Raw genomic sequence first — 25404 nt, forward strand, 5'->3', positions numbered from 1 at the left:
CCTGGTCTTTTTGCTTCTGAGCCTGTGGTGTATTTCAACTACACTGCAAAAATTTAATAGTAATATAACATTGTTAAGATTAATTACATCTACATTTAGACATTAGGAAAATGTCAACAATATTCAAAAAATATTGCTGAAAATGCAGTTTATTTCTAAAGGTAATCCTGAAGAATATCATGAATTCAGCCCAGAGTTCAGCATTTAGTAAATAGTTTAAAACCAAGAAAGCAAGCAAATAAAACTAACAGCAAAATGCCAAGTTCATTGGTCTCCTGCCACTGTTGAATATAAAATAAATTTATAATTAGAGTAAATCAAAGAATAGAATTTCTGAACTGTGAAGGTTTTTTTTTTAATTTCCAAAATCTCAAGATGACCATGTCTGGTCATGTCCTAAACTTTTCTTTTGTCAAATAAAATATCCCAAAGGCTTTTATTTTAAAGAAGTTCAATTATTGTGTTATCTTCCTTGTCTATGCTGATGTTTTACAAAACAGTACTAAAACAATTACATTTGCCAAAATGAAATGCATTCACAAATTCCCAATATTTTTGGTGAAAGAGGTAAATTATTATTATGTATTTTATGCCCTTCCAAGGTAGAATTTTCTAACAGAAATCTATCCTGCTTCATACAAGTATCCACCTACTTGTATTCTAAGCAACACTAAACTACAAAGTTATTAAAAAACCACATTGGTACCAATACACATTGCACTTAATACAACAGTTTGACAAGCAGACAATATGTGTCTTTTGAAATAAAGCTGCAAAGCAGTTTCAGCTACTGACTTGCTGAGAAGATTGTCATTCTCCAGCCTGAAAAATCCAACAGAGCAAACGACTAAAAATGATCTCCCATCTACTCCTAGCCAGTGCTGATTTTCATACGAGATTAACAGGCCAAGTATCCCCATTTATCTAGCACGGAGCCACATCTTGCACTGCTCTGTGGCAGGCAAGCACAAAGTGCCCACAAGCTCATCTTCTGTCCCACAGATTGCTCAAATATCTGAGGGAAGGAAGAGAAGAAAAACTTGAAGAGGTGAAATGTCAAAAAGGAAAAAAAGCATCAAATTCTGAGACTGAGTTCTTTCAATACAAAGCTACTATACTGGGGTGACCCAGATGTTTTTACCAGTGGTCCTCCTATTATGGGCTTTTGTGGTGGCAGCGTTCTGCAGTGCCAAGCCAAGCGTGCTGCCTAGGTCAGGGTAGCTCAAGGAACACCCCATCTTCAGTGGACACCAATTCTGCAGCTACCAGCTAAGTTCCACAATTAAATACAGACAGGGGATATATATATATATATATATATATATTTAAAAACACCTTGCTTGTTTTTAAAGATTTGACAGAATGCTTCAAGTGGAGCAAAAACCATACAGCTACTTGAAAAAGGACATGGTAGGTAGTAGACAGGATAGCAGTTCATCCAGACAGGACTTTTAAAAGGTTTGGTATCTTTGTGCTTACCAGAGTTTACTTTTGTTGAAGAATAAGCCAGGCAAGTTCAGAGATCATCGACTCCAGAGTGAACACAATATTAATATAAAGATATTTTCATTATTTGTATTCTTCAGATATGTACTTAAGTTAGCCACCTGCATATACAAAGAAAATATACTTGAATGAAAGGCTCTCATTTTTAGACTATGAAGCAAAAAATTAACAAAAGTTAATGGGTTAAAACATTCTATTGGCTGCATAAGCCAGGAAACCTGAGTTCCTTCTCAAGCGACAAAAGAAAGATGATTAAGCTACTTGGTTGTGGTCGTGTTTTTTTTAAATGAATACATCAGCTTTTTAATAAACTTCTATCTAAACCACCTCTCAAATACTAGCAAACTATTTGACTACTGGTATAAATTTCTTTGAAATCCCCCCCAAACACTTGTTTTTTGCAGTTTTTTGGGGGGTTTGTTCTTTTTTTTGGTAAGATTAACATAGCCACATCACCATGACCTGCATTTTTAGGCAACAGACTAGAGGAAACCATTTTAATGCAGAGACAGCAGACTCCAGATTAGGACCTAGAAGAAAGAAAAATTTGCCACAAAAATGGCAAGAGGACAAGGATGATTAATTGACAATTTAAAACATAGCTATTGGTTGGCTCAGTGGATTAAGAATAAGGGATGTTCAAACATGAAAAACAAACTGAAGCTGACCATAGGCATTAGGAAAAGAGAGTTGTTAGAGTAGACAAGCTGCTTCAGTTTATCTCTTAGCAGACCAACTAGACCAGCATGCCTGATGGCAGTTTCAGCCAAGCACCAACAGGCACAGAAACATGTATGCTCACTCCAAGATACAGATATATATCTCTCATCAATCTCAGCCTCATATTTAAAAAAAGCTTCCAACTTCTCTTAGTACTTCTCAGAAATCTGCCAGAAAAGATTGCCAATAATTCAGGTTTCTGGATTTCCAGAGCAAACCACTAAGCTTTATAAAAAGATAAAAAAGGCTGTGCATCTTAATGCCTTCATGTAATTATTTTGTTACTGAAATTTTTACTGCTTTATGAATGTATCTTACAGTACTTTACATTTTAAAATGAAAGTCTCCTATTTTTTTTTTCTTTTCCATCACTGAGATGGTCTCCTTACTTTACTCAAAATGTAAGTACCCATCGTACATAAACAATTTTACTTTCTATAGATCCATCAATGCCTGAATTCTGCAGTCAGATGAGTCTGAACTCATTTCAGATATCCACATCAAGCCAGTCTCTGAAGTCCATGGTGGTGCTCCTTCATGAACCATTCATGAGGTGGTCAACCCACAGTAGTGGTCTTCTCATGACTCAGGTTCACAGCTGGTATTGACTTACTACATTAACATCAGTGAGAAAGACTGAAGTGGTATTCTGGGGACCAGTGAAGATAAAGCTGCAGAAGGGATTAGTGAAATTAATGGAATTAAATCTGATCCTTTATGAAATTAGTGACACTTCTGCAATTTATTTAAAAGGGTGTGACTGAATTCACCAACTACTCGCTATGCTTTTTGGGTTGCACACAAAATATACATGTGGGGTTTTTAGACATGTCAGTGGATATAGCTGTTTCAGTTCTTAGACACTGATGCAAGCTCATCAGTAACACATTTTTATATAGAGGTCAAAAATAATCATACAGAAATGATAACATTTTGATATTTATTATTAGTAGGCAGGAAAACTTATTTTCACTGATCAAAATCCCCTGTTTTTTTCAAAAGGATCTTCCTTATCCTTAGGATATAGCACCATCCTGTGGTCATTTCTAGAAGCAACATTGTTGTCAAAACTGGTGCAAAAAGTTTCAGTTACCCACAGTATTTTCAATATGTCCTCCTGTCATGCTAATATAAAAATCCCAGTTTTCAATCCAACCATGATCAGTGTAATCAATGAAGATATTGCACCAACTACACAATAGCCACAACCATAAGAAAAAGTTTACTTTGCCAAGATACTAATTGTAAGGAGACCAAATTATTGTACAGTATAATTTCCTGGTATGATGTATTAAGGAAAAAAAGACTACATACGGTCTAGTCTTCCACTGTACTTTCGAAAACTCTATTGCAAGATTTGACACTTGACTTTACAAGGGGGAAAAAATTATCTTTGCAATATACTGATAACAGTTTATATAATGCTCAGGTATTAAAACTTTCTAGCTACTATAAAAAAAAAACCTATCTTTAAAGCTATGATTACTCCCAATCAATGACAAAAAGAGAATAGAAATTGATCTTACTTCTTGCCACTTGCAAACTAAAACTGAACTCTAGGGAGAGAAGTAGCCAATACATTTCTGCAGTAAGAAAACAAATTCTGAGATTTTATAGAATTGTGTACTCACAGATGAGATAGCCCCTTGATTCGTCTTCATTTGCTTGAATCGTAAAAAACAGAGTGAATTTAGCAGGCTATACAGAAGCACCTGCATTATTTTGTAACCAACAACACATAAGTATATTAGCTCAAATCTCTTCATTCGGATATCACTACACGAAAAGAACGCTGTACACAGAGGGAACGAAAAAGAGTTACAGAATCCCCCATCCCTTTTATTTTTTCTTTTTACTTGATGAGCTTGAGGCAAAATGTTACGGATAAAACCAGCATGTAGTGAACTTGCATTATGTTCAAATACAATTATTCAATTTTGACTTGCTTCTGGCTTTGCTGTAAGACACGAATAAAAATCAGAAGGAAACATTGGTTTTACCATTGTGCCCAAATTTAGTCCAAGGAATACAGAGCCTGAACTTATAGAGCACCAAATAATTCTGAACACCACTGAACAACAGAAGTGACCGTTAACAACTTATTCAAAGACTGTGGGGAAAAAAACATAAACGAGGTATTAAAAAGTAGGGAATTATTTAGTTACAGTATTATGATTTCCAAGTCATTACATTTTTAAGGCAAAATCTTATAGTAACAAAACACATTACTAATGTGTACTAAAATAAGGTTATTTACTTAAAAATGATACATTGGACATAATCTGTGTACAGAACAAGCAATTCATGGTAAACTCAATAAGGCACCTTCTAAAGCAGATGCTGTACAAAATACATTAGTGTGTTACATTTTTAAAGGAGTATTCTACACTTCTGGCATATAACACACACAAGAGTGTGACCATTTGTCTCGTTCCACTCTCTCATATTTTATTTACATCTTCTCTAGGTTAACTACAATGTTATTTATTCTTCTTGTATACAATATAGTACATTTCATTTTGGGCATGGCATGTCAGAGCACAAATGTCACTACATGATGTGGGCTTCTATAATTGCATTCAATGGTAAAATATTACAAAGCAACAATTACATGAGATTTGTTCAAAAATTAGAAGTAATGTGCACTCCACTTCTGCTATACAAACCAAGGCTAATATACCATGGCTCCATAAAGCACTGTAGCGTGCAACATTGCCAACCATTTTTAGACATCACCCCTATTTGGAATAAAGACTGTGGGCACAGGATAAAGACTTTTGACTTCAGAGGCACTGTCAGAAGAATGAGGAAGTGCTAAATCATTCTAATATTTGACAGAAGATGAGCGCATAACTTCTCTTTAAAAATATCTGCAATAGTGAAAGAATGCTTTTTAACTTAATTGCTTTTCAAACATTTTAGACCATTAAAATACAGTCTGTGAAGATGCAATAGATGAAATGTATCCAAATAATTTGTTTTATAAACACATTCAAATGGTCATTTAGATCAAGATCTAAAATTTGATTCTAGACTACTATGGAGGTAACAAAGTATTAATTTTACATTTTATTCAATACCTCAAAATAGACTAATTAAGAAAATAATTGGGAAAAGTAATGGATATTGGGAAAACTGTCAGTTTCTTGAGTAAAACTCATGTAAAAAAATCCTATATTGAGTAAAACTTAGAATAAAATCAAAATGTAAGCCTACATTTTTCTGTAGGAATACTACGTTTCTTGTGGAAATTACAAGTTAACCAGGAACACAAAAACTTTCCTTTTAGTTGCTGTAACCGTAAGAATTATATAAGTGATTCAAATTATTTTCCATCTAACTGAAATCACATGGAGTAGGTTAAATAAACACAAAAACCCCCTCTGTATATGAGTGTTTAAGAACTTGCAAGGCACAGTTGTAATACTCCCTAAGGTATTTTCCATGCTTTTGATTTTTGTATTTAAAAAAAATGAACCAAATCAAACAAAAAAAAAAACCCAAACTACATTTGTCAGTTTTGGGGCATATTTTTTTTTGGATGACAAATGCTGAAAATTTTGACCACCAAAATAAGATTAATCACACTCCAGCAGAAGCAGCCTATTACCCTCCCTGACATTAAAGGTTTCTGAACTCTACAGCATTGCATAAAGCAACAACTTAGCTTTAGAGTCTGCACTAAGTATTCTTAATTATGTAAAAATTAACAGGCTACCTTTGAGCAAAGTTTTTTTTTTCCCAAATGATTGTTAAAATATCAGTATAGACATACTTAGGCTCCAAACAGTGAATGACTTTGCATGGAATGTAGGTATGTGCTCAAGTGCTTTATACAACCAGATCCTTTAGCAATACTGTTTTTTCGAATATCAGGGAATCAAGGAATGCTAAAGACGTAGCATCTCCTGTTCAGGACAATGACAACTGCATATGCATGATACGTTTGAGTATGAACCTAGCAACTGAAGTACTGAAAAATTAAGGTTAAGCTTAAGGTGGAAAGATTTTTTTGCTTTCAAAGATCATCTTTGCAGCAGCCAGCTCACTTCTGTATTAATGTGTAAATCAATTTAGGTCTTAAGATGTCTACCAAAGATCACCACCCTCTTGCCTTGCACGTGCCTAAACAATGGAGAAGAAAATAAGTGAATAATTACAAATTATTGAAATTCATGCTTCCAGCAGTAGCTTCCTGAAGACTTGGGAAAAATGAATTAAAAAATTCACAAAACAAGTTTACAGCTAATAATGCTGTGGCAACTTCTAAAAGAAATAAAACAATATTCTAAACAGGAATGGGTTAATTTAAATAGACCTCCATGCTCGGAAACTTTAAGCTAACAGGGTACCTACATAAACATTTTTCCTTCTTACTGATAAAAATCCTAGAGAAGGAAAAAAAAAAAAGCTTATCCCTTACTTTTTTTGGCTCATACCAAATATTTTCCAACTACCTGTGCAAAAATTATGTGCAAAGACATGATTAACAATTTCAAACTCATCGTGTATTTCTTGGCAACGGACGGAGAAACATTTTTTTAAAAAGCCCTTTATCGTGAGGATTGTGGCACAAAATCATGTATCTCTTGCTCTTTTCAAATAAGTTAAAACCATAGCTGACACACCTATGAACTTCTCAGCCAGAATACATATTAATACTTAAAGGCATTACTGAACAAAAGTAATGACTTTATTTTTTTAAAAAAAGAAATGTCCCTCAAAATAGCTAGTTTTCTATAAAATATGTAGAACTGTTAAATAAAGTCTGTACATCAAAATAAAAAATAAAAATACTGCAATCTTTTGCCTGACCATTTACATTATGTGAACTACAGAATTTTAAAACAAAAAAACCATGTTATAAGGTTGTAATTGTTCACAAATCACATCAGTTCTGTATTACATTGTTTTCTATCAGTTGTATTTTCAAGGGAAATTTAAACATATATCAAAACAATCTCCACATACATATTTTAAGACATCAAATAATCTGGCATAAATCAATCTGAAGTTTTAGTATTTTTCATCAATTTTAATATTATTCATAAATTTTTTCTTCAAATCTCGACTATGGCATGTGTGTGTGTGTGCATGCATCTAGTTGTACACATGTACCTAGGACTAGGCGGGGTTTTTTTTGTTTTTTTTTTTGCTAAAGCACAAAACACACCATATAAATAACTTCCCTTTTTAAAGTTATCTAGAACAAGATTTACAGTACAAAGTTATAGGCACTTAAATTATCAAATAGGTTCAATGGTTCCAATACTGTGTGTTCATTCTTCAGATGATTCACGCATTTGAAGCTTCAACTTGAGTTATGGTACTATTTTCTAACTTCAAAGTAGAAGTGCCAAAGGAGTTATAAATCAATAATTCTGCCTTACAGTAACCTCATGGAGGGGTTCTGGCTTTTAACCAACTTGTCTGGATCAGTGAAGAAAAGGAGGGAACTACAGTTTCCTGTGCATGCCAAATACTTGGCACAATAAGCCAAATTTTGCAATTATGTTAACTTACTTTATCTTCATGAATTATCTTTCAACGCCATTCCTCCCAAATGTGCTTAACTAGAACTTAAAACCCCCACTGATTTACCTTGGCCCAATCTTGAATTTTTTAACTGTTGACTAAGTGGCCCACAGACATGGCCTCCTGCATTTACATTAGGGCAACCCAGCTCAAAATTTTCTGCATGTTGTGGATCTTATCTTCAACAGTTCACATATTCAGTTCTCCTGGTCTTGACCTTTACTGTATTCTCTAATCTTCTGAGTGCCCAGCCTGCGCTTCCTGCCTTCCCTCTTTTGTGTCTGTAAATGAGACTTGTTCTCAAGCCTTTCAAAACTTATCTTCTGCCTAGCTTCGTCAAATGATGAAAAAGCACGCTCCTACAGCTGACTGATTCCCTCTTGTATGGAAAAAAGTTCAGAGCATGACAGGCACCTATGAGTAGGTCCCAATAAAGTAGAAAGGCAAAACACATCATCAATGGTCTTTCTGTTAAGATGTATTCTACAGCAAAAATGCTGTTGCATGTGGCATTGTGAAAAATATGCCAAATTTCATAGACGTACAGTTATGGAGCCCACTAGATTGTAAGTGAGATGACCAAGGCAGTCTCTACCTCTGAGAGGTTGTTTCAAGCTCTTTACAGACTTAGGTAGGCATTCCTTAATTTTTTAATGGTTCACATTTTTGCAGTTCTCCTTGTGACCAAAACAAGAATAGAAATAAAATTAAAACTGAGATTTTTGGAAGATAACTTAATGGCAAGAAGTAAATCCTGTAGCAAATCTGTGATCGTGGAGCCACAAAACGCATGGAGCCCTGACCATAAAACTTTGTTCATTTAAATGGTTTCTTTTCTATTCCAAATGACAGCAAAATAATCCTGGCACACACATAAAGGCATAAGGACTGTAAAACCGAGTAGTATCACAAACAGATTCATAACCTACAGGCTGTTTCACAAAAACTTGGTATGGATTGACTAGGTTTTATCAGGTAGAAGGCAAAAAAAAAAGCTTATATTCTCCATCTCTGTTGAATCCATATAGCTTGTTAGGCTTTCACAGAAAGCACTGTAATCTGAACATTCAATTCAGTACCCAGAGTTTTACTGGAGACTCACTAAGTATGCCTGAAGTCTCAATGCAGCTCAAACAAAACCAAAATGTGTATTTTATCAAGGCTGTCCATATACATAGCATGTAGTGTATAGAGGCTCTCAGTATCACAGTCTATGAAGTACTGAAAGATTTCATTAGCAGCCTGTAGAAGTGTGCTGAGAAAATACACTGAATCTCAGTTATTTCCTCTTTCCACATAGGTCTCACCCATGTTTGAGTGAAAAGATCTAGGAGTCCAGCTTTGCTCTCCAATGTCAATTTACTATGTCAAATCTTTACATCTTGTGATTCCACCATCTTGGCAAGTGTCTTCTTGATCCTCAAGGCAGTGAGCCTTGAGGCAGGATTATGAGCCCAGCATTCAGACATTAATTTCAATATTGCTCTTAAACACTGTAAAATAAAAAACAAAGGAAAAGTATTGTAACAGCTGACAGAGCTGAAGTCTATAATTTTGGTTCACTATCAAGCCCAAATTCTAGAACTCTTAAGTCCAAATGTGCAAATTCTACATTTTCTGCAAAATTGCTGATCAAGAACTATTATAAACAGAGCAACTAAAAAAAAACAACCAAACCAACCCAACCCCACAACAAGCACTTCCCAATCCTTCTTGTTTTACAGTAGCTGGAACTAACTTAAATGTTTTCTTTACTTCCACAAAGATGCATTACCAGAACTTAGCATTACAACTCAAGAACAGTGGTACAAAAATGGTAGCAATAAGCAGAAAAATCTCTACATATATGGCAGAAAAACAGTAGACAACTTTTTCACTGAAAATGAAAATGTGACAAAAGTTCTGTCAGCAGTCAAAAAATAAGGAAAAAACTGGGAACTCCTAAAAGAAATCAAGGATTTGGGGAAGAAAGGATATGGCATATCTAGCTTGCTATGTGAAATAGTTATGTCTTATTTACTGTGTTCAAGCTGTGACCCTTTAAAAACACATTTAAATTTAATATTTCAGTTACATCATGGCTTGCCCTGGAATGTACCAGAAAAAAAGGAAAAAAAAAAAGAAAAAAAAAGAAAAAAGAAAAAAAAAAAAGAAATCTACAAACACAAAGAAATCGCTTCATATTCCATGAAAGATGTTATGCCACAAATATGCTATATACGTTAAGACTAATAAAACCAATTAAAAACTCATTTAAGTTTTAGCTCCAATCAACACTCTGAAAAATATTCCACTATCTAAAAAGAAGATCTCAGGTAGAGCAATATTCATACACTTGGATGCTGCTTAAGGGTATCTTTCCCCTCAGACCACTGAAAAGATACATTAAAAATGTGGTATTTTGAGTAGCTTTCTCCTATTGTTGCTGTAAGGTTTTCAGAATGTCTGAATGTAGTCTCTATTTTACAATGTTTTAATATTTATTAAACTAAAATACCCTTCCATATTAATGAACAAACTAAACTAATTTTTCCTTTCAGCATACTCACTTCATCACTATTCCATCTATTTGATACTACTGGGCGTAGGCGTTTGACACACACCACTTCTCTCATGTCCTCGTAGGATGGATCATTTGGCACCATGTCATAATATGGCAACTGATACTCTTCAACAATACCTGGAAATAATTGTGAAAGATCAAGAACCATTAAAAAAATAAAATGAAATAAAATAATCTATATACCTACTCTCAGATTTCCTTAGCCAGGAGCAAAAATTAATTTAATTCTGTGCCAAGGCAAACCCACCACACTGTTATACTGCGATAAAAATCTGAAAATTTCACTGTAACAATCAGACATTTACCAGAAAAGCTCTAATATTATGAACATTAAGTTGAACAGCTACAATAATTCCTTGCAGTCCCTTTGACTTTGATACCCAACATAGAACATGACACCTTCTAATCCAGTACATGCTACAAACAAACAGGGAGAAAGCTTAAGACGGAAGAAAAAGAGAATACAAGTAAAGATCCATAAGGTCACAAAAGAAGAGTGAAAGAAAAGGAAGGACGAGTCACAAAAATACATGTAAGGAGAAAACTGAATGACAACAGAAATGCAGGAAAGTGTAACAGAAGAATAGTATCTTATCAATTACATTTTAAAAGTTTTATTAACAGCACAGGGGTGAAATACATCTGCATCCCACTATTTCTCCCAGACTAGGCACTCTGCTTTTTGACCAAGGGAAAAAAGCCTGAGATGCTTAATTGTAAGAATCAAAAAGGTTTAGTTCAGTGATTTTCAAGCAGTGCTCTGGACAGACTGTTACTACTGCTTTTAAAGAATGCAAGCCTGTTCATATAGCAGGCTTATTATAGTATTTCCTGGAGAAGTATTGTTTAAGTGAGACAAGGGCATGGTAGATCTTATAAAGAGTATTTAAAAGTTTACCTCCTGTGACGCAACGCCGAGCCATTTCCCAAATGATCAGCCCAAAACTGTAGATGTCAGCCATGATGTACGGTTGGAAATGGTTTTTATTCAGGCTTTCATCTAGGACCTCTGGAGCCATGTAACGTTTTGTTCCCACTCTAGTATTCAAGGGAACATCAACTTCGTTTGTGTCACTGTATGAAAATATTAGTTAGTGAATTGTGGACTATTACAAGACATGGTATGAAATCCTGTGTGATGCAATCACTACACTGCAAAACTCCCATTTACAAATTAAATTCTTCCGTTTATTTCACTCCCAATACTACACTTACAATACATTGTACCTCCCTGAAAAAGATTATCTAGAAAAATGATAGTGAGTATGGAAGTTAACCGCTTCGTTTGCAAGACAGTGAAAACACATATGAAAAAACTGAATTAAAAATCACTATAAAGATGAGTATATTTGGTTAACAACCCAGAAAATTATTTGCAAAGGCTTATGCTTTCTTTCAGGCTCTACTGTAGCAAAAGACAATTCTCTGGCTCCACTGAACTTTAAAAATAAGTATTCAATAATACTACTATAGTATTACTTCTTCAATTAAGTTTCAACTCCCTTTACACTTTTCAAATTTCCTATGGGATAATTTATAATGAAACTACATGATAGCAATTACTATGAAAGGCCAGTTTTGAATAATGAATGAATTATAGTCTCCTCTTCCTCTTATTTTCCACAAGAGTCTTTTCATTTTTCTCTTAACAACCTATTTTCATCTCGATGCTTACCAGCATTCAAAGGAAGAACAGCATTTTACTCTCAAAACTGAAAAAAACTGAAAGCATGCAACCAAATGATTCCATCTTCCTTTTAAATTTGGTATCTGGTGCGTTAAAAAAAATTATATTAAAGTTTTCCCATTACAGAGGATTTGTTCATCTACCTGTTAAACTTGACTGCAAGACCCAAGTCAGCAATGCAGCAGGTTCCATTTTTCTTTATCAAGATGTTTTTACTCTTCAAGTCCCTGTGTGCAATAGCAGGCTTGCCTTGTGTCCCATAAATTTCTGTGTGTAGATGGCACAGACCACATGCAGCAGAATATGCCAGTTTGAGGAGAGCCCTGTTGTCTAGTGTAGTGCATTTCAGAAAATCATACAATGATCCATTTTCATGATAATCTGTAATCAAGTAAAGCTGTGTCCAGGAGCCAGTGCCTTTAATATCTGCAGCTATGAAACCTATGAAATATAGAAACAAAGTTACAATTTATTTGTACGTAATTTTTTATACAACAGATTTAGTAAGAATTCCTAAAGCTGTATTGTCTTGGACTGTATCAAAAGATACCTGTTCCCCTTATTTTGGAAAACTAATGTAAAGCTCAGATTTCAACTATACATGAGGTTACCATTCCAGCCTTCCAGCAAAGAGGTTGCAGACACGTTTCCAACCAAGAGCAGCAAGATTCTACCCTTTCAGTAACATTTTATTAGCATACATTAAGGGACACCCACCTGGTTATTCCACAGAAGCCGCCACATACCCCTCAAGCCACCCACTAAGAAGTCCCCCTCCTTCACCCTCACACAAGCCCTCTAGTAACCAAACAATGTACTGCTTCCTTACCAAGGATGTTCTCATGACGCATTAAAACAGTTTGGTAAATCTCTGTTTCTCGGAACCAACTGGCTTCTTCTGTGGTGAAAAACACTTTCACTGCGACTTTTTCACCCCTCCATTTGCCCATCCACACTTCACCATATCGTCCTTTTCCAACTTGCCTCACCATCTGAATTTGTTTGGCAATAGTGCGCTGAACCTAGGGAAGAAAAAAAAAAAAAAAAATAAATGAGGGGAAGGTGGAGGAGGGAAACCCAGCAATTAACCAAAACTACCTGGACAAGCTGCTTCTCAAGCTTGGACTGCTTTGAATTTTGACCCCATTGTAAAATTTGTTCTATATTATTTTCCACTATTCCCATTTCAAACTCGTTATTGCTGCCTCCACGGAAGAATTGTGTAAGAAATCCAAAAAGATTAAATCAGCTCAACTTCTTATTTAATTCAGACGCATTCTCTTGCATTCTGTTTGTTTCTATTTTATAAATAATTACAGTCATCTGTCTTGGCTAATTTTTATGCAAGTATTAGATAGGATGGTGAATCAAAAATGATGAACAACAACCAGCCAATAAAAAGCAGATCTATTTTATCAGACAGTGGACACTAAGGAAAAAAAAAAAATCTTTGATTTCGTTCAGTTCGATACTTGTATTATCCATTCATTGCATTTTTATCTTAATGTCTGTAGGCTCTAATTTTTCTTTATATTTTGCTGATGCCAACAGTTTTCCTAACATATAATCTAATTTTGCACTTCATTTTAGTTAATTATGTGAAGATGGGCTTTCATACATGTTTAGTTTGTACTGTATCTTTCACAGTAATTGCATATAAAATAATTAACATATTGTATGGATAAACTGCTTTGTTCTAGGCATTAGGTACAAACCAAACTTTGTATTCGATGGACAGAAGTTCACTGAAGAAAAAAAAAAAAAAAAATCTTAGTTTATGATTTACCAACAATGGTAGTCCCGAACCACTCCCAGAACTCTGTGACTGGTCAATAAGGTCTTTTAATGACTCCCCAGCTGGAATAAATGCTTCGTCTTGTTCCAGGTCACGATTATAACAGTGCCTTTTTGCCATCGACTTACAGTAATGCCTGCAAAAATAACAGAAGAAGTTAAGCTGAACTCCAAAACACTCTTCCAAAAGTGGTAAACTGAGCTAGGAAAAAAGCTATTTAAATGTACAAGTTTTCTTAGAAGAAAAAAATAATAATCAGATTTTATTGTTCCTTTTTTTTTCAGAAATGTAACATTTTTTTTTAATATTAAGAAGTTGTTGTAATGCAGGTAGAGGCACGTCAGTTTATTATGAGTCAGGCGGAAAAACAGCATTTTTAATACTCAGCTCACAGCCAGTGTTACTAGCATAACATCGCTGGTTTTGGTTTAAAGTAACAGACTGAACCTTGAACCATGGCAGATGAGGCTGACACATGCACATTTCTGCTGAAACTGCTAGAACAACGATCACCTCCAGCACAGGGCTGGAGCTGACAGAAGCAGGCATAGTCTCTTAAACTGCACCTGCATGAACTGCCATAGCTCAGCTGGTCAATTATTTAGTTTTGAAACACAGCAGAAAAAGCTACAAAACACATCCTTGTTGCTTTAGGCTTGCAAAAGCATTTCACAAAGGTAAATCTCAGAAGTAGATGGAATTTAACTATCAAAAGTGACTGAAGATCCAAAACCATAAAAAGCATTAAGATATTCCTGTTTACTGGATGCTATAGCATCCAAGTTATATGTAGCTTAGAAAACTGTAAACACTCAGTAGCCAGAGGAAAGGATCAAATTCACTTAAATTCTATGCTGTGAACATTTAATTTTACCTAGCAATGCAAACTGCTATGCACAAAAGTGTGAAATTAAATTAGAACAGTTTCACTTCCAATCTATTTTTGTCAGAAATACATATGATTAACTGAGTACATTTATAAAATAACTGTTCTGTTTACATGCATTTGGGAAATTAAAAAGGTTGCCAATAAAGAAAACACCTTCCTTACTTGTAACAAAAGCAGCTAAATAAGATGATCATGACAATTATGCAGACTGCCATAGAAATCAACACAGCCATCCAACGAATGCTGCCATCAAAAAGTCCATCTATTTAAACAGAAAAAAAGACAAAAAAGAAGGAAAGTTTCCAAAGTCTATTAACTAAACATTTATTGTAAACGGTTTATTTAGGGATATTTTAATATACTGTGTATATGAATGTGCACAAACTGAAACACAGGAGTGTTTTTCTGAACATCAAGAAATACTACTTTACTGTGAGGGTGATCAAACACTGGCACAGGTTGCCCAAGGAGGTTGTGGAGTCTCCCTCCTTGGAGATACTCAAAAGCTGTCTGGACGTGGTCCTGTGTAACCGGCTCTAGGTGGTCCTGCCTGAGCAGGGGGCGTGGACCAGATGATCTCCAGATGATCTGGGTCCAACCCTCAACCAGTCTGTGTTTCTGTGACAGTATGTGGAGCCACTTGCAAAATGTCAGAAACTGATAGATATAACATATCAGTTCATATGAAATTACACAAAATTTATAGTGTTTTAGTGTCAAAGTAAGTATTTACACCTGAAAAGCAGCGATAATTCCATTTGGATGACAACAAAAAAAGGGATTTAACTTGAGATTTTGGAATTGTTGATTTTGGTTCACTCTTGCTGGTTTGTTCTTAGGAACAGAAATGCAGGATTTACAGCAGTAAGATTCTGAGAAGGTATTAAGCAACAGTTAAACCAGTATGACTTGTCTAGCAATGAATGAGTAAGCGCATGAAAATATAAACTCTTTTCACTGGGAACAACAAAAAAAAGAGGATGAATTTACAGTAGGTAACAGTTAACAATGTCGTAATTCTGGGTTTTTTTTAAGATACATTCACCATGACAAAAGCACAGCAGAGATTAGGAAAACCATTTTAAAAATAAAAGAGAACGGGCTGTGGAAACAGAATAAAAACAGATCAAAAGATCACATGCAGATCAAGATATGAGCAAACTGAGTAAGAGAATAAAAATACCATGAGTGACTGATGGAGGAAAAGATTAACTTGGAAATAGAGTATGGAAGCGTAGTACAGTGCTTCATATCAAAATTACTTAATAAGGGAAAAAAAAAAAGATCTGTGCAGTACTGTAATTAGATTTTCTCCTTATTTTTATCTGTTGATCAGGAAGAACAGAATCCACATAGCATTTATTATTAGTAGTGTGAACATCTAGAAGCTGTTTACCTGTACTATCAAGTGGTGGTAATGTTGGTTGTAAATCCTGATTGCAGAAATCAGTCCGACAGCACTCAATTGTTCGACGTAATTGTGCTTTAGGTGAGTCCTGTTCAAGGAGAATTGAATAAACATTCAGATTTTGAAGTGATCACCTAGGACGGGGACAGGTGATGCTACAGATACAACACAGCACAAACAAAAGCTTAAGCTATTTTATTTAAAAAAAGAGTTCAACCTCACCATTTAATTAATGTATGAGACAACTTCACAGTGGCAGACAGGCATCATCTAATCTCTTTTGGTGCATGCATTCTGTGTTCACATTTTTTTATTTTTCATGGAACTTTTTTTACTTGGTGCACAGAAATAGATGGTTCCTACTAAAGTTGCTATTTCATACATTGCAAAATTTTTAAGCTTGGTCAAAAGCAGTTAATCGTCTTAAGAGCAGTATTTATTTAACATACAAAAAACCCCAATCCCTTTAGAAGTTTTTCTCTTGCACTCATCACAGCAGCACTGTTTGCTTCAAAAACATCTTCAGAACACCATATAAAAGATGGAGGAGCATGAAAATTAATCTGGAAGTAACACACTATTATAAATACAGGAACAATTTCAGGAGGTCATCATGGCACCTCAGGTCTGATTTGCAGTAAGCTTAAACATTCACAGCTGTAACTGAAGTTAACAGTGCTTCCAAAAAGCAGTGCTACTGACAGCTATGTTATATAGAAGCTCAAGTCCTAGAGACTTAAAATTGAGCATCCAAAACAGTGACAGCATTTGGGGGGGGGGGGGGGGGGAGCAAGCAACCCAGCTGGTGATTACCTTTGAAAGCTTTGTTTAATGTAAGCAGTTTGAAAAACAAAACAAAACAAAAAGCAAAATCCAGTCTTCCAAGGCAATATTCATTTGCCCAGCTAGGGCTATATCCCTGTCTTCTAAACAAATCCTGGCTTTATTAACTGTTTTCAGTTCCAACTTTTGTAACAGATAAAGAAGTTCCAAAGGCAGCAGTCTACTTAATTATACCCCTTTAAATCAAAAGCAAGTTATATTCATGCAATTAATGATACACAACTCTTCTACAAAGGAAAAAAAAAGTTTTATGTTGGACAGGAAAACATACACATTTGATAAACTCTGTATACATGTTTGTGAAACTTTAAGGGAGCTCTTGTGTAATCTGTGAAAACAACTCCTTATGATTATGCTCTTTCTGTCAAATGAACTGAAGAAAGCAAGAAATTCCAAATTAAAACAATAAAGAAATTCTGCATTAAAACATAAACTACTATAGTCAACATAATTGATCTGAAAGTTGTCTCTTCAACCGAGGAAACGGCCGACAGAAATAAAAGGTTGATGTCCTCTGTTCATTTTGTCAGTGGCTTACAGATACCTGCAGAGAACTCCAACAAGCTAGGATGCTATTCCAATCTTTGCTCAAACACCATTAAGTGTTCTTTTTGTGTCCTTTCTACCACTACTCACTCACAACCGTTCAGTCCCATTCTCCTCAGTGGTAAATGGCAACAAGCAAAATTCTGCAATTGCAGTTGTAAACTACAGAGATTTAAATGGCTTATGCAGTTTCCCTACATAATCTCCATGGACATCTTAAATTTTAATAATATCTCTTTTTTTTTTACCTTGCACTGGAAGTCTGAACCTTCATACTTCATGCAGCCAGAAGCAAGCGTGGGTTCTCCATGTTCATCTTCCTCAATGATAGCAAAGCAATGCCCGTTAGTTCTGGAATAAACATATCACTTATGCTTTACCAGCACGTTTGTCATTTAATATGCAGCATTAGTTGACCACAAACCCATTAAGAATACTAGAATGGCAATATCTACAAAAATTCTTCTTTAACACAGTGGTTACCATACAGTTTGAGAACAAAAGACACCCTCTCCCTCCCCCAGTATTTTCAAATAGAACACTATAGGGATGTTTTCTCCAGAATAATCTGTTTTCTACTTCCTCACCCCACTTCAAGATCGCTCGTATCCAACCATACATGTGCAGTTGTTCAGAAACAACTGAGGGGGTAGAAAAGCAGAGATCTAACTAAAAATGCTTACTGACTACTATTTTATAGGTTAAAAAAAAAAAAAAAATCACTTGTGTCTGTTCTTGAAACTGCAATGATAAACTCTCAAAGAGAAGTCCCAGTATGTGAAAGGTAGCTATTTCAAGGTCAAAAGCTCAGCTACACTTTTCCCACACAAGTTCTCCCAAATATTCAGCCTTTAGGGCAAAACAAGCAAACAAACCCCCAAACCCACTTTCTGAAGTTGACAGTAACAAATCAATTACATTCTTTCAAAAAAATGGCACTTCATTTCCCCCTTATCTCTTTATATGAACAATGTGATTTCTTTACTACAAGAAAATGTCAACAATATTTGTAAGGAATCCCAAACCAATTCACAATGGTAGGTCTGTGCTTTCAATACCTGTAAAATTAAGATTTTATTAAGGAAATCAAAATTTATTCATTCCCTCAACACAGATACTACAGAAAACAAATCCAGAAATATTTTTGTTTGCCAAAAATTTTTTTTTTTAAATGAATGTAAAGAAATGCAGATTTGGGAAGCATAAAGCCATAAAATACCCTGCACATGAACACTGCATAAGCGTTATTAACTCTCTAACAGCTTCATTGTCAGAATAATGATCTATCTATACAGCCGTTAGTTCAGAGGCAAAAAATTAATAAGGCCTATACTGATTGCAGACACTAGAGGGCGATGAAAAGCAAAAAATAAATACCAAAGGCATTGAAAGACAAAATACTGGATCGTAACTCAACACGTTCTAGGTGCAAAACTGTTTCTAAAATACTACCTGTGTTTACATTTAAAAACATAGTAGTGTTTATTCCACCTCCTTGGGTTCCATAAAAACTGCTTTATCTGCCAAGTGACAGCTTTAGAGAGACTTAACATTATGTGCTGAAGTGAAGACTCAAATTACAGTAGCAAGTAATATGTTTTCTATTATGTATCTTTATATTAGGTCTTAAGGAAGAGAACAGAAGGGCCTTAAACATGGAACTGCAAATGAAGAGGAAAAAAAGGAAAAACAAGGACATTTCAGGACATGAAAAAAACCATCTTGAGCAAGGACGTAATCAGTGCATGAGTTTGTTAGGATTCTTGTGCCTATCAAAGTTAAAACGACCCTCCTGTCCCTGTATGTTCAGAGCCTTTTCTTTTTTTCCCCGCCTTTCCCTCATACTCTACAACTAATGAACATGTAACAAGAATTTTCAGTAAATGGCTATGTTGCTAACATTACCTTTTGACTACCAGGTGGAGAAATATTAGACTAAGGAAGCAGGTGGTCATATCAGAAGGTTTTGATTTGGGTCATTTAAAAATACTCCCCCAGTTATAAAATGCTACAGGTTACTTAAAACCTCAGTCCTTCAAAGCAGTTGCTGAGGGCAAAATGACCAGTTGTAAATGGTTCTAAGGCATGGTGAAAGCAGTACTGTTTATGTACAGATGACTGTGGGTTTTAGTGCTCAGCTCTCCACAGAACCAGTGAGTTTCTAATCAATTATGGTCAAATCACCTGACAGAACCTCAGTCAGCACTCTAGAGATAGTTTTTTCTCTCACAAGCAAAAATGAGTCTCTTCAAAGAGCCTCTTCTATCCTGTATGCAATACTTACATGCATGTGTTATTAATAGCATCATCTGGACAATGTCCTGAGCAGTAGCACTTAAGAAAAGGTAAGGTGTCCTCTGGAGCAAGTGTTACTCCATTTGCTTGTTTCTTTTGGTCAGGATTTGTCTTCATTCCTGTGCCATGAAGCATGCTGTCTAGATTTTGACCTGGACATTTTAAAAAAAAAACCAAAGAAAATATTTTTGCATATCTCTGATAACTGTTCAAGAGCTCTACAGGCAAAACACACCAATAGAATAATTATATTAACAAATAATTGAACTATACAAGACATAAGAACTTCCTCTCCCAAGATTATGGAAGAAATTTGAGTTAATCCTTTTACTCTAGAAATACCTAGCTCAAATATCTTCTATCTTCACAGCAGATCTTCTAACCATAATTGATATAAACAGAAAGACAGTATTTTCCCTTTTTGAGGTGGGGCAGAAAAGTAATGATGTAACTGGTAAGAATTTTCTGAAGAAAGCCTTTCTCATTCATGTGTTTAGAAAACCAAGATGCTGACCGCTTGATAACCACAACAGTATAATTTTATGCATGACTGAATGTACTTAATATGCAATTTTCTAATTTTCTGAAGTAATTTTTTATGGATTCACAGTCTCATAGAAGAGCAGTAATAACTCCAAAATCTCTTGGGTTTTTTGATCTCTGTATGCATTAGTACTTCAAAACAGAGCTAAAGTAAATCTTGTTTGCAAATTAAATTTCAGTAAATGACATGAACATCCAAACAAACGAGCTTTCACAGAATAAAAATAGGGCTAAAGTAGCCCTCAATTTCTCAACAGGAGAGTTGAGCATCATTTGTTCTAGTTCACATTATTAAAGTGTTTTTGTGAACATAGGCATTCAGAAGAAAAACTCCATCTGTTTTCTTCTTAGCAAAGAACATCCAGAAAAAAAACATTTAGGAACATTACCTGCCTCATTTGGAATATGCTTTGTGACCACTACATGAGATGAGAACACCTTCACCCATCTCCTCCAGCTTTATCACGTGCAATTTTACCAACAGAAAATCTTTCTGTCCATCATCTAACAGTATTCTTGGCTCTAAGTCCTTAAGGTGTGAACCAAATAAAGCTAGAAGAGTTGTGAACAGACTACCACCTGCACTGACACAATTTACAGCAAGTCTCTGCAGGAGGCTCAGTGTGCAAGATAAGAGAACAGCCAGTTAGGACCAATAGAAGCTTTTACAAATTCAGTTATAATTAAAAAAGTGGAGGTACCTCAGTATCTCTCAAAAAGATTTTAGTCACAATAAAAATTTCAATTTATTTAAGAATAAAGAAAAATATTTTGACCAGAAAACTCAGTCTCTTTTAGCAATTCTTGTGGGTTCCTGTCAAACCCACTGAACACTAGGCTGTAATGAGAACATTACTCACGTTGTACCTTGCTTGAAAGATGTGCAGAAAAAACTAGATCACAACCCTGTGCAGATACCACCCTCTGTATCACTCTATTGTTACATCCACTATATCATTCAGCCAAATGTATGATTAAGTATTTGTGAAATTTGATCTTATTGTTCTGAAAAAAGCAGACTTGCAGATTTCTTTTTCTGATTAATACAGCACACCCAGTACATTGTCCTGATTCAGCAATTTCCCTGAAAGTAATGAAACTGTGCCTTCTTCAGATACAACTAAGAGTATATCCTAAGAAAGCACTATTTACCTAAACCCTCAAATCATTAGCCATGTTTTATTTGAAATGTAGTTTTCAAACAGTACTTCAGTAATGCCTGAGTTAAATATTCCCGATACTTTCAGACTGCTAACAAGAGAGAAGGTCCAGTGCTAGAATAACGCAGAGTTTACCTGTGCAATAGGTATTTCTGATTTAACCAGAAGGAATTTTGCATGTATGAAATAGCAGCTCCTCCATCTGTCCTCTCTCTCTTTCTACAGATTTCTTCCCAGCATAAACTGAAAGCTCATTTTAATACTGCGCTACAGATGTTACACAACATTGTGTATTCATATTTAAGAGATCCTTACCTGCTCAGAGAACAAGTAATTCTACTTAAATATTTAAAGGAAAAGCCACTGCATATGTACAAATATTGTCTTTCCTTCTAATTTTGTTGAACTACTAAGGTATCTTTCCTAATTAATGTTACAAAAAACCCCTTTATCTTCAGGGACATTCCACATGTTAAAAAGTCTGAATACTTTATGATCTATGTCTCTCAGTCACTCATCCATCTTCCTACCCTGAGCACTGAATGCAGCATTTTTTCAATTCATTAGAAGAGAGATCAAGGAACACTTAAAGCATGGCTTCTCCTAGCTGAGAAGAGAAAGAACAAAATTTTTATGCAGGTCTGGGATCTTTTAAAGCAGTATTATTCTTTGTAAACTAACACTGAAGCATGACTACATGTATACCAACCTTTTATACTGAAACTGAGATGAAATACATTTTTCCTCTTTATTATGATGGATTGTATAACAAGATTTATGACGAACACATACCAAATAAAATCCAAAATAGATAACCATTTTCAAAGAACCAGCATCTTTGTCTTTTGTACAGTTTATATAGGCAAAGATTTTTATTCAAAGCAAAACCCAACTACAATTTCATTATCTTTGTAATGTGAAACAATACTCCACAGTAGCCTGTTTTCATCTTACAGATAATATCTGAATTGCACAAGGAATGGAAATAAATAAATAAATCACTTCACTCTTGCATTTTTACTTTCTAAGACCATAAGGACAACTCTTATTAAACAGGACTTTAATTGAGTATCCAGGGAAGGAAGAGAAAGGAAAATATTGAAAATGCTTGGTATCACTTCAGAAGAAAGTTTTTAATAGCCCCCGTCTTGATATTAGCCCTAACTGTATCCTTTACTGCAGTACTACAATTCATCCTCAGCGTTTCAAGACTAGTGTCTATCTTAAAGATGTTAGGTATGGGGAAGGGAGTTGAATATGGAAGATGACTTGGCTTCCATTCACCTGAGATGTTAAGAGGGCAGATCAAGATCCGAATGCGGTCACAGGATGTTTCATTGCTGTTTTGCCTGGTTAATAGACACAAAAGTGAGTGAAGGATATGCCTAAACAACATCTTGCTTCAGAAACCACCTGACCTTCTTGCTCTCACTATCTCCCACCCTCAGAGCTCCACCTCTCAAACATTCACACTGCTTTATCTTCCTTCTGGGAGCCGGACAGAGAAAGGAGGATTGTGTTTTAGGGGTCTTGTGACACTACACTACTTGACGATGTAATTAATGGCATCTTTTCCATGACACATGCAGCTGTCAGCTCTGCGGTGCAGCTAAGAAACACACATACACAAATCTTACATAACCTTCAAAGGTGTAAGTGCTATGCATTAATACACAGCTTCAAAAGAAAAGAAGTTTGCACTGAAATACAGTACCCAGAGATTTCAGGTATGGCAAAGCTTCTTTCTCCATTATTTCCTACCCTCTACCTGTAAACTGCACAGGGCTGGTGGGGCAAAATAATACACATTAGCTGGAAATGAACTGTCACACACCAGAGGACTTGTTCAAAATCCTGGACCAGTTCCAGCCTTTTTGTCCAGCCTTAAGAATGATAGTATCATACACCTTTAAACATACAAACTGCTCTATAATGTGTATTTTACTACCTTGAAAAAACTTACAACATTCAATGAAATATCAGAGTGATGGTGAGCTAGAACATTCTCCTCACATAACCACAGCATAAGACAATAAAGCGAAACAAGCTGATGGGAATTCAAGTCCCCAGTTTGTCATTTGCTCTGCCCCACCACAACATTGTCTCATACATACTGCATTAATTTTAAACTTCTAGAAGTGTGAACAACTGCTACAGATAAGACGACATTTAAATGGCTTTCTGTTTAAAATTAAACTTTTAATAAAAAAGAACAACGCCTGCCAATGTATCTTATCGAGCCCTTGATCAAAACTATATTCAAAGAACTACTTCTTCCAATCATAGAAAATAAGTTAGACTATAAAATGTATTTTAAAGCAGCACAGTATATTAAAAATCCCACTAGGTTAGAAATATAACTCTACTTGAAAGCATGGCTTCAAATACTAATATTAATATGGATAATCTTTAAAAGGTACTGTGCATGACAGTGAAGTGTTATTAACCACTAAAAACAGAGCTAACTTGGTTGCAACTCAATGCCAGGATACATATATAATTCCATTAAGTCTTCTGATCTAAGAAAAGATTAGTGTAACCCATAAAAAACCAGCTTTATTAAGAAATGCAGAGACAGAGAGCAGTAAGTGAAAGAAGACAAATACAAAAGCCAAATTATGCCTATAATTTCTTACTTAACTGTATCCCCTCTACCTCCGCAAATAAAGTTCCAATGCTAGAACTAGTAGCCTACAGCATTCAAGTTGTTCAATAGCTTCCTGAATTCATAGTATAGATGTTTCACATAAAAACATTTTTATTCCAGAGTACATTATCCTTAAAAGGGATTTATCCTAGCAGAACTACAGTACTATCAGCAATTCTTTGAAGCTATTCTGATCCAAGCTTGTAAACCCCAATGAATTCAATATTTAAATAAAAAGAACCTTTGTCAGAAGATGGCCTTCACCTGCCTTCCTGCTGGTGCTAAAGCTGTTCGCTGGGGCTGGCTGAAGCTCAGGGCTTGCCCACACTGAGCTCTTTTCCTAAAAAGATGAAAGTTGTACCAAAGCTCTTTATGTTAGATATGCCTTCCTTATGAAAAAGGCATACCTTGACATTTTTATGTGGTAGTTTTAAATTACTTTTTCTTGCTTTAGGATGCAGATACTGCAAAATCATCCACTCCAACTAGGACATTCACCTTTTTGCCTATCACAAGCTTTCTTAACAATTTAACATGTACTGCTATGTGAATTAAACAACTGATACTGCTTGAGTAAAATACTAGTACTTTTTCTTCAAACACAAAATAATTTAAAAAATCAGAAATAAACATTTTTATTATGAGTGCAAAGAAAGTATCTTAAATGGTTCTATGAGCTCTGCCTGGCACTTTAACCATAATTCTCCCTATAGTGCTTTTTTATGTATCAAGGCTGCGATCTCCAAAGACCAGGCACGTTAGAGGTAGCTCCATCTAGCAGAACTGGTTACTATATATCACAGCACATTCCCAGACTACTTGCTTAAAATCTCTCTCTACCACCCTCCAGCTCTCCCAGGGAGCTACACCAGTGTTCAACACAGCCAGGCAATCCCAGCCCCCCTACCTTCCCAGCCACCAGTCCCCAGCCTCTGCTTCCACCTCCCTTCCCCAAAAAAGTCACTCTGAAGAAGACTACTCTCTGTTCTTATGTATTCCAATACGAAAGCTAGAGACAAGAAAACGTTATGAGTATTTTACTTTAAAAAAAAAAACCCAAACCTACACTGAATTCTAATTTAAATTTAACAGACTTTTAAAGACTAAAGTTACTTAAAACTAAATGTGAAATCATAGTAAAGAAATATATAACCTTTTAATAATCCATTAAAATAACTTTATTCAGACAAATGTTTAACAATATGTGTTTGCTGCCCACGTTTTAAAGACAGATACAGCCATTAATTGGGGAAATCACTGGTAAACA

At 35.2% G+C, this 25404-nt stretch overlaps 1 protein-coding gene across 8 annotated transcripts in view; it reads right to left on the reverse strand.

The window, feature by feature from the left end:
* Positions 1-4044: 4044 nt before the first annotated feature.
* The window catches only part of BMPR1A (bone morphogenetic protein receptor type 1A), an 86222-nt gene continuing 64862 nt past the window's right edge, over positions 4045-25404 (reverse strand). For all 8 annotated transcript variants that reach the window (XM_030031029.2, XM_030031024.2, XM_030031025.2 and 5 more), the window contains 10 exons: positions 19777-19939; positions 17741-17843; positions 16092-16191; positions 14858-14957; positions 13798-13942; positions 12841-13033; positions 12155-12452; positions 11223-11398; positions 10311-10441; positions 4045-9254 (listed from right to left, as the gene is read on the reverse strand). In XM_030031029.2, the coding sequence (XP_029886889.1) occupies positions 9129-9254; positions 10311-10441; positions 11223-11398; positions 12155-12452; positions 12841-13033; positions 13798-13942; positions 14858-14957; positions 16092-16191; positions 17741-17843; positions 19777-19939 (1535 nt within the window). In that variant the 3' untranslated portion in view covers positions 4045-9128. The remainder of the gene's footprint in view (positions 9255-10310; positions 10442-11222; positions 11399-12154; positions 12453-12840; positions 13034-13797; positions 13943-14857; positions 14958-16091; positions 16192-17740; positions 17844-19776; positions 19940-25404) is intronic.

The sequence above is a fragment of the Aquila chrysaetos genome, chromosome 11, assembly GCF_900496995.4.
Source record: "Aquila chrysaetos chrysaetos chromosome 11, bAquChr1.4, whole genome shotgun sequence".
NCBI classification, from domain to species: Eukaryota; Metazoa; Chordata; class Aves; order Accipitriformes; family Accipitridae; genus Aquila; species Aquila chrysaetos.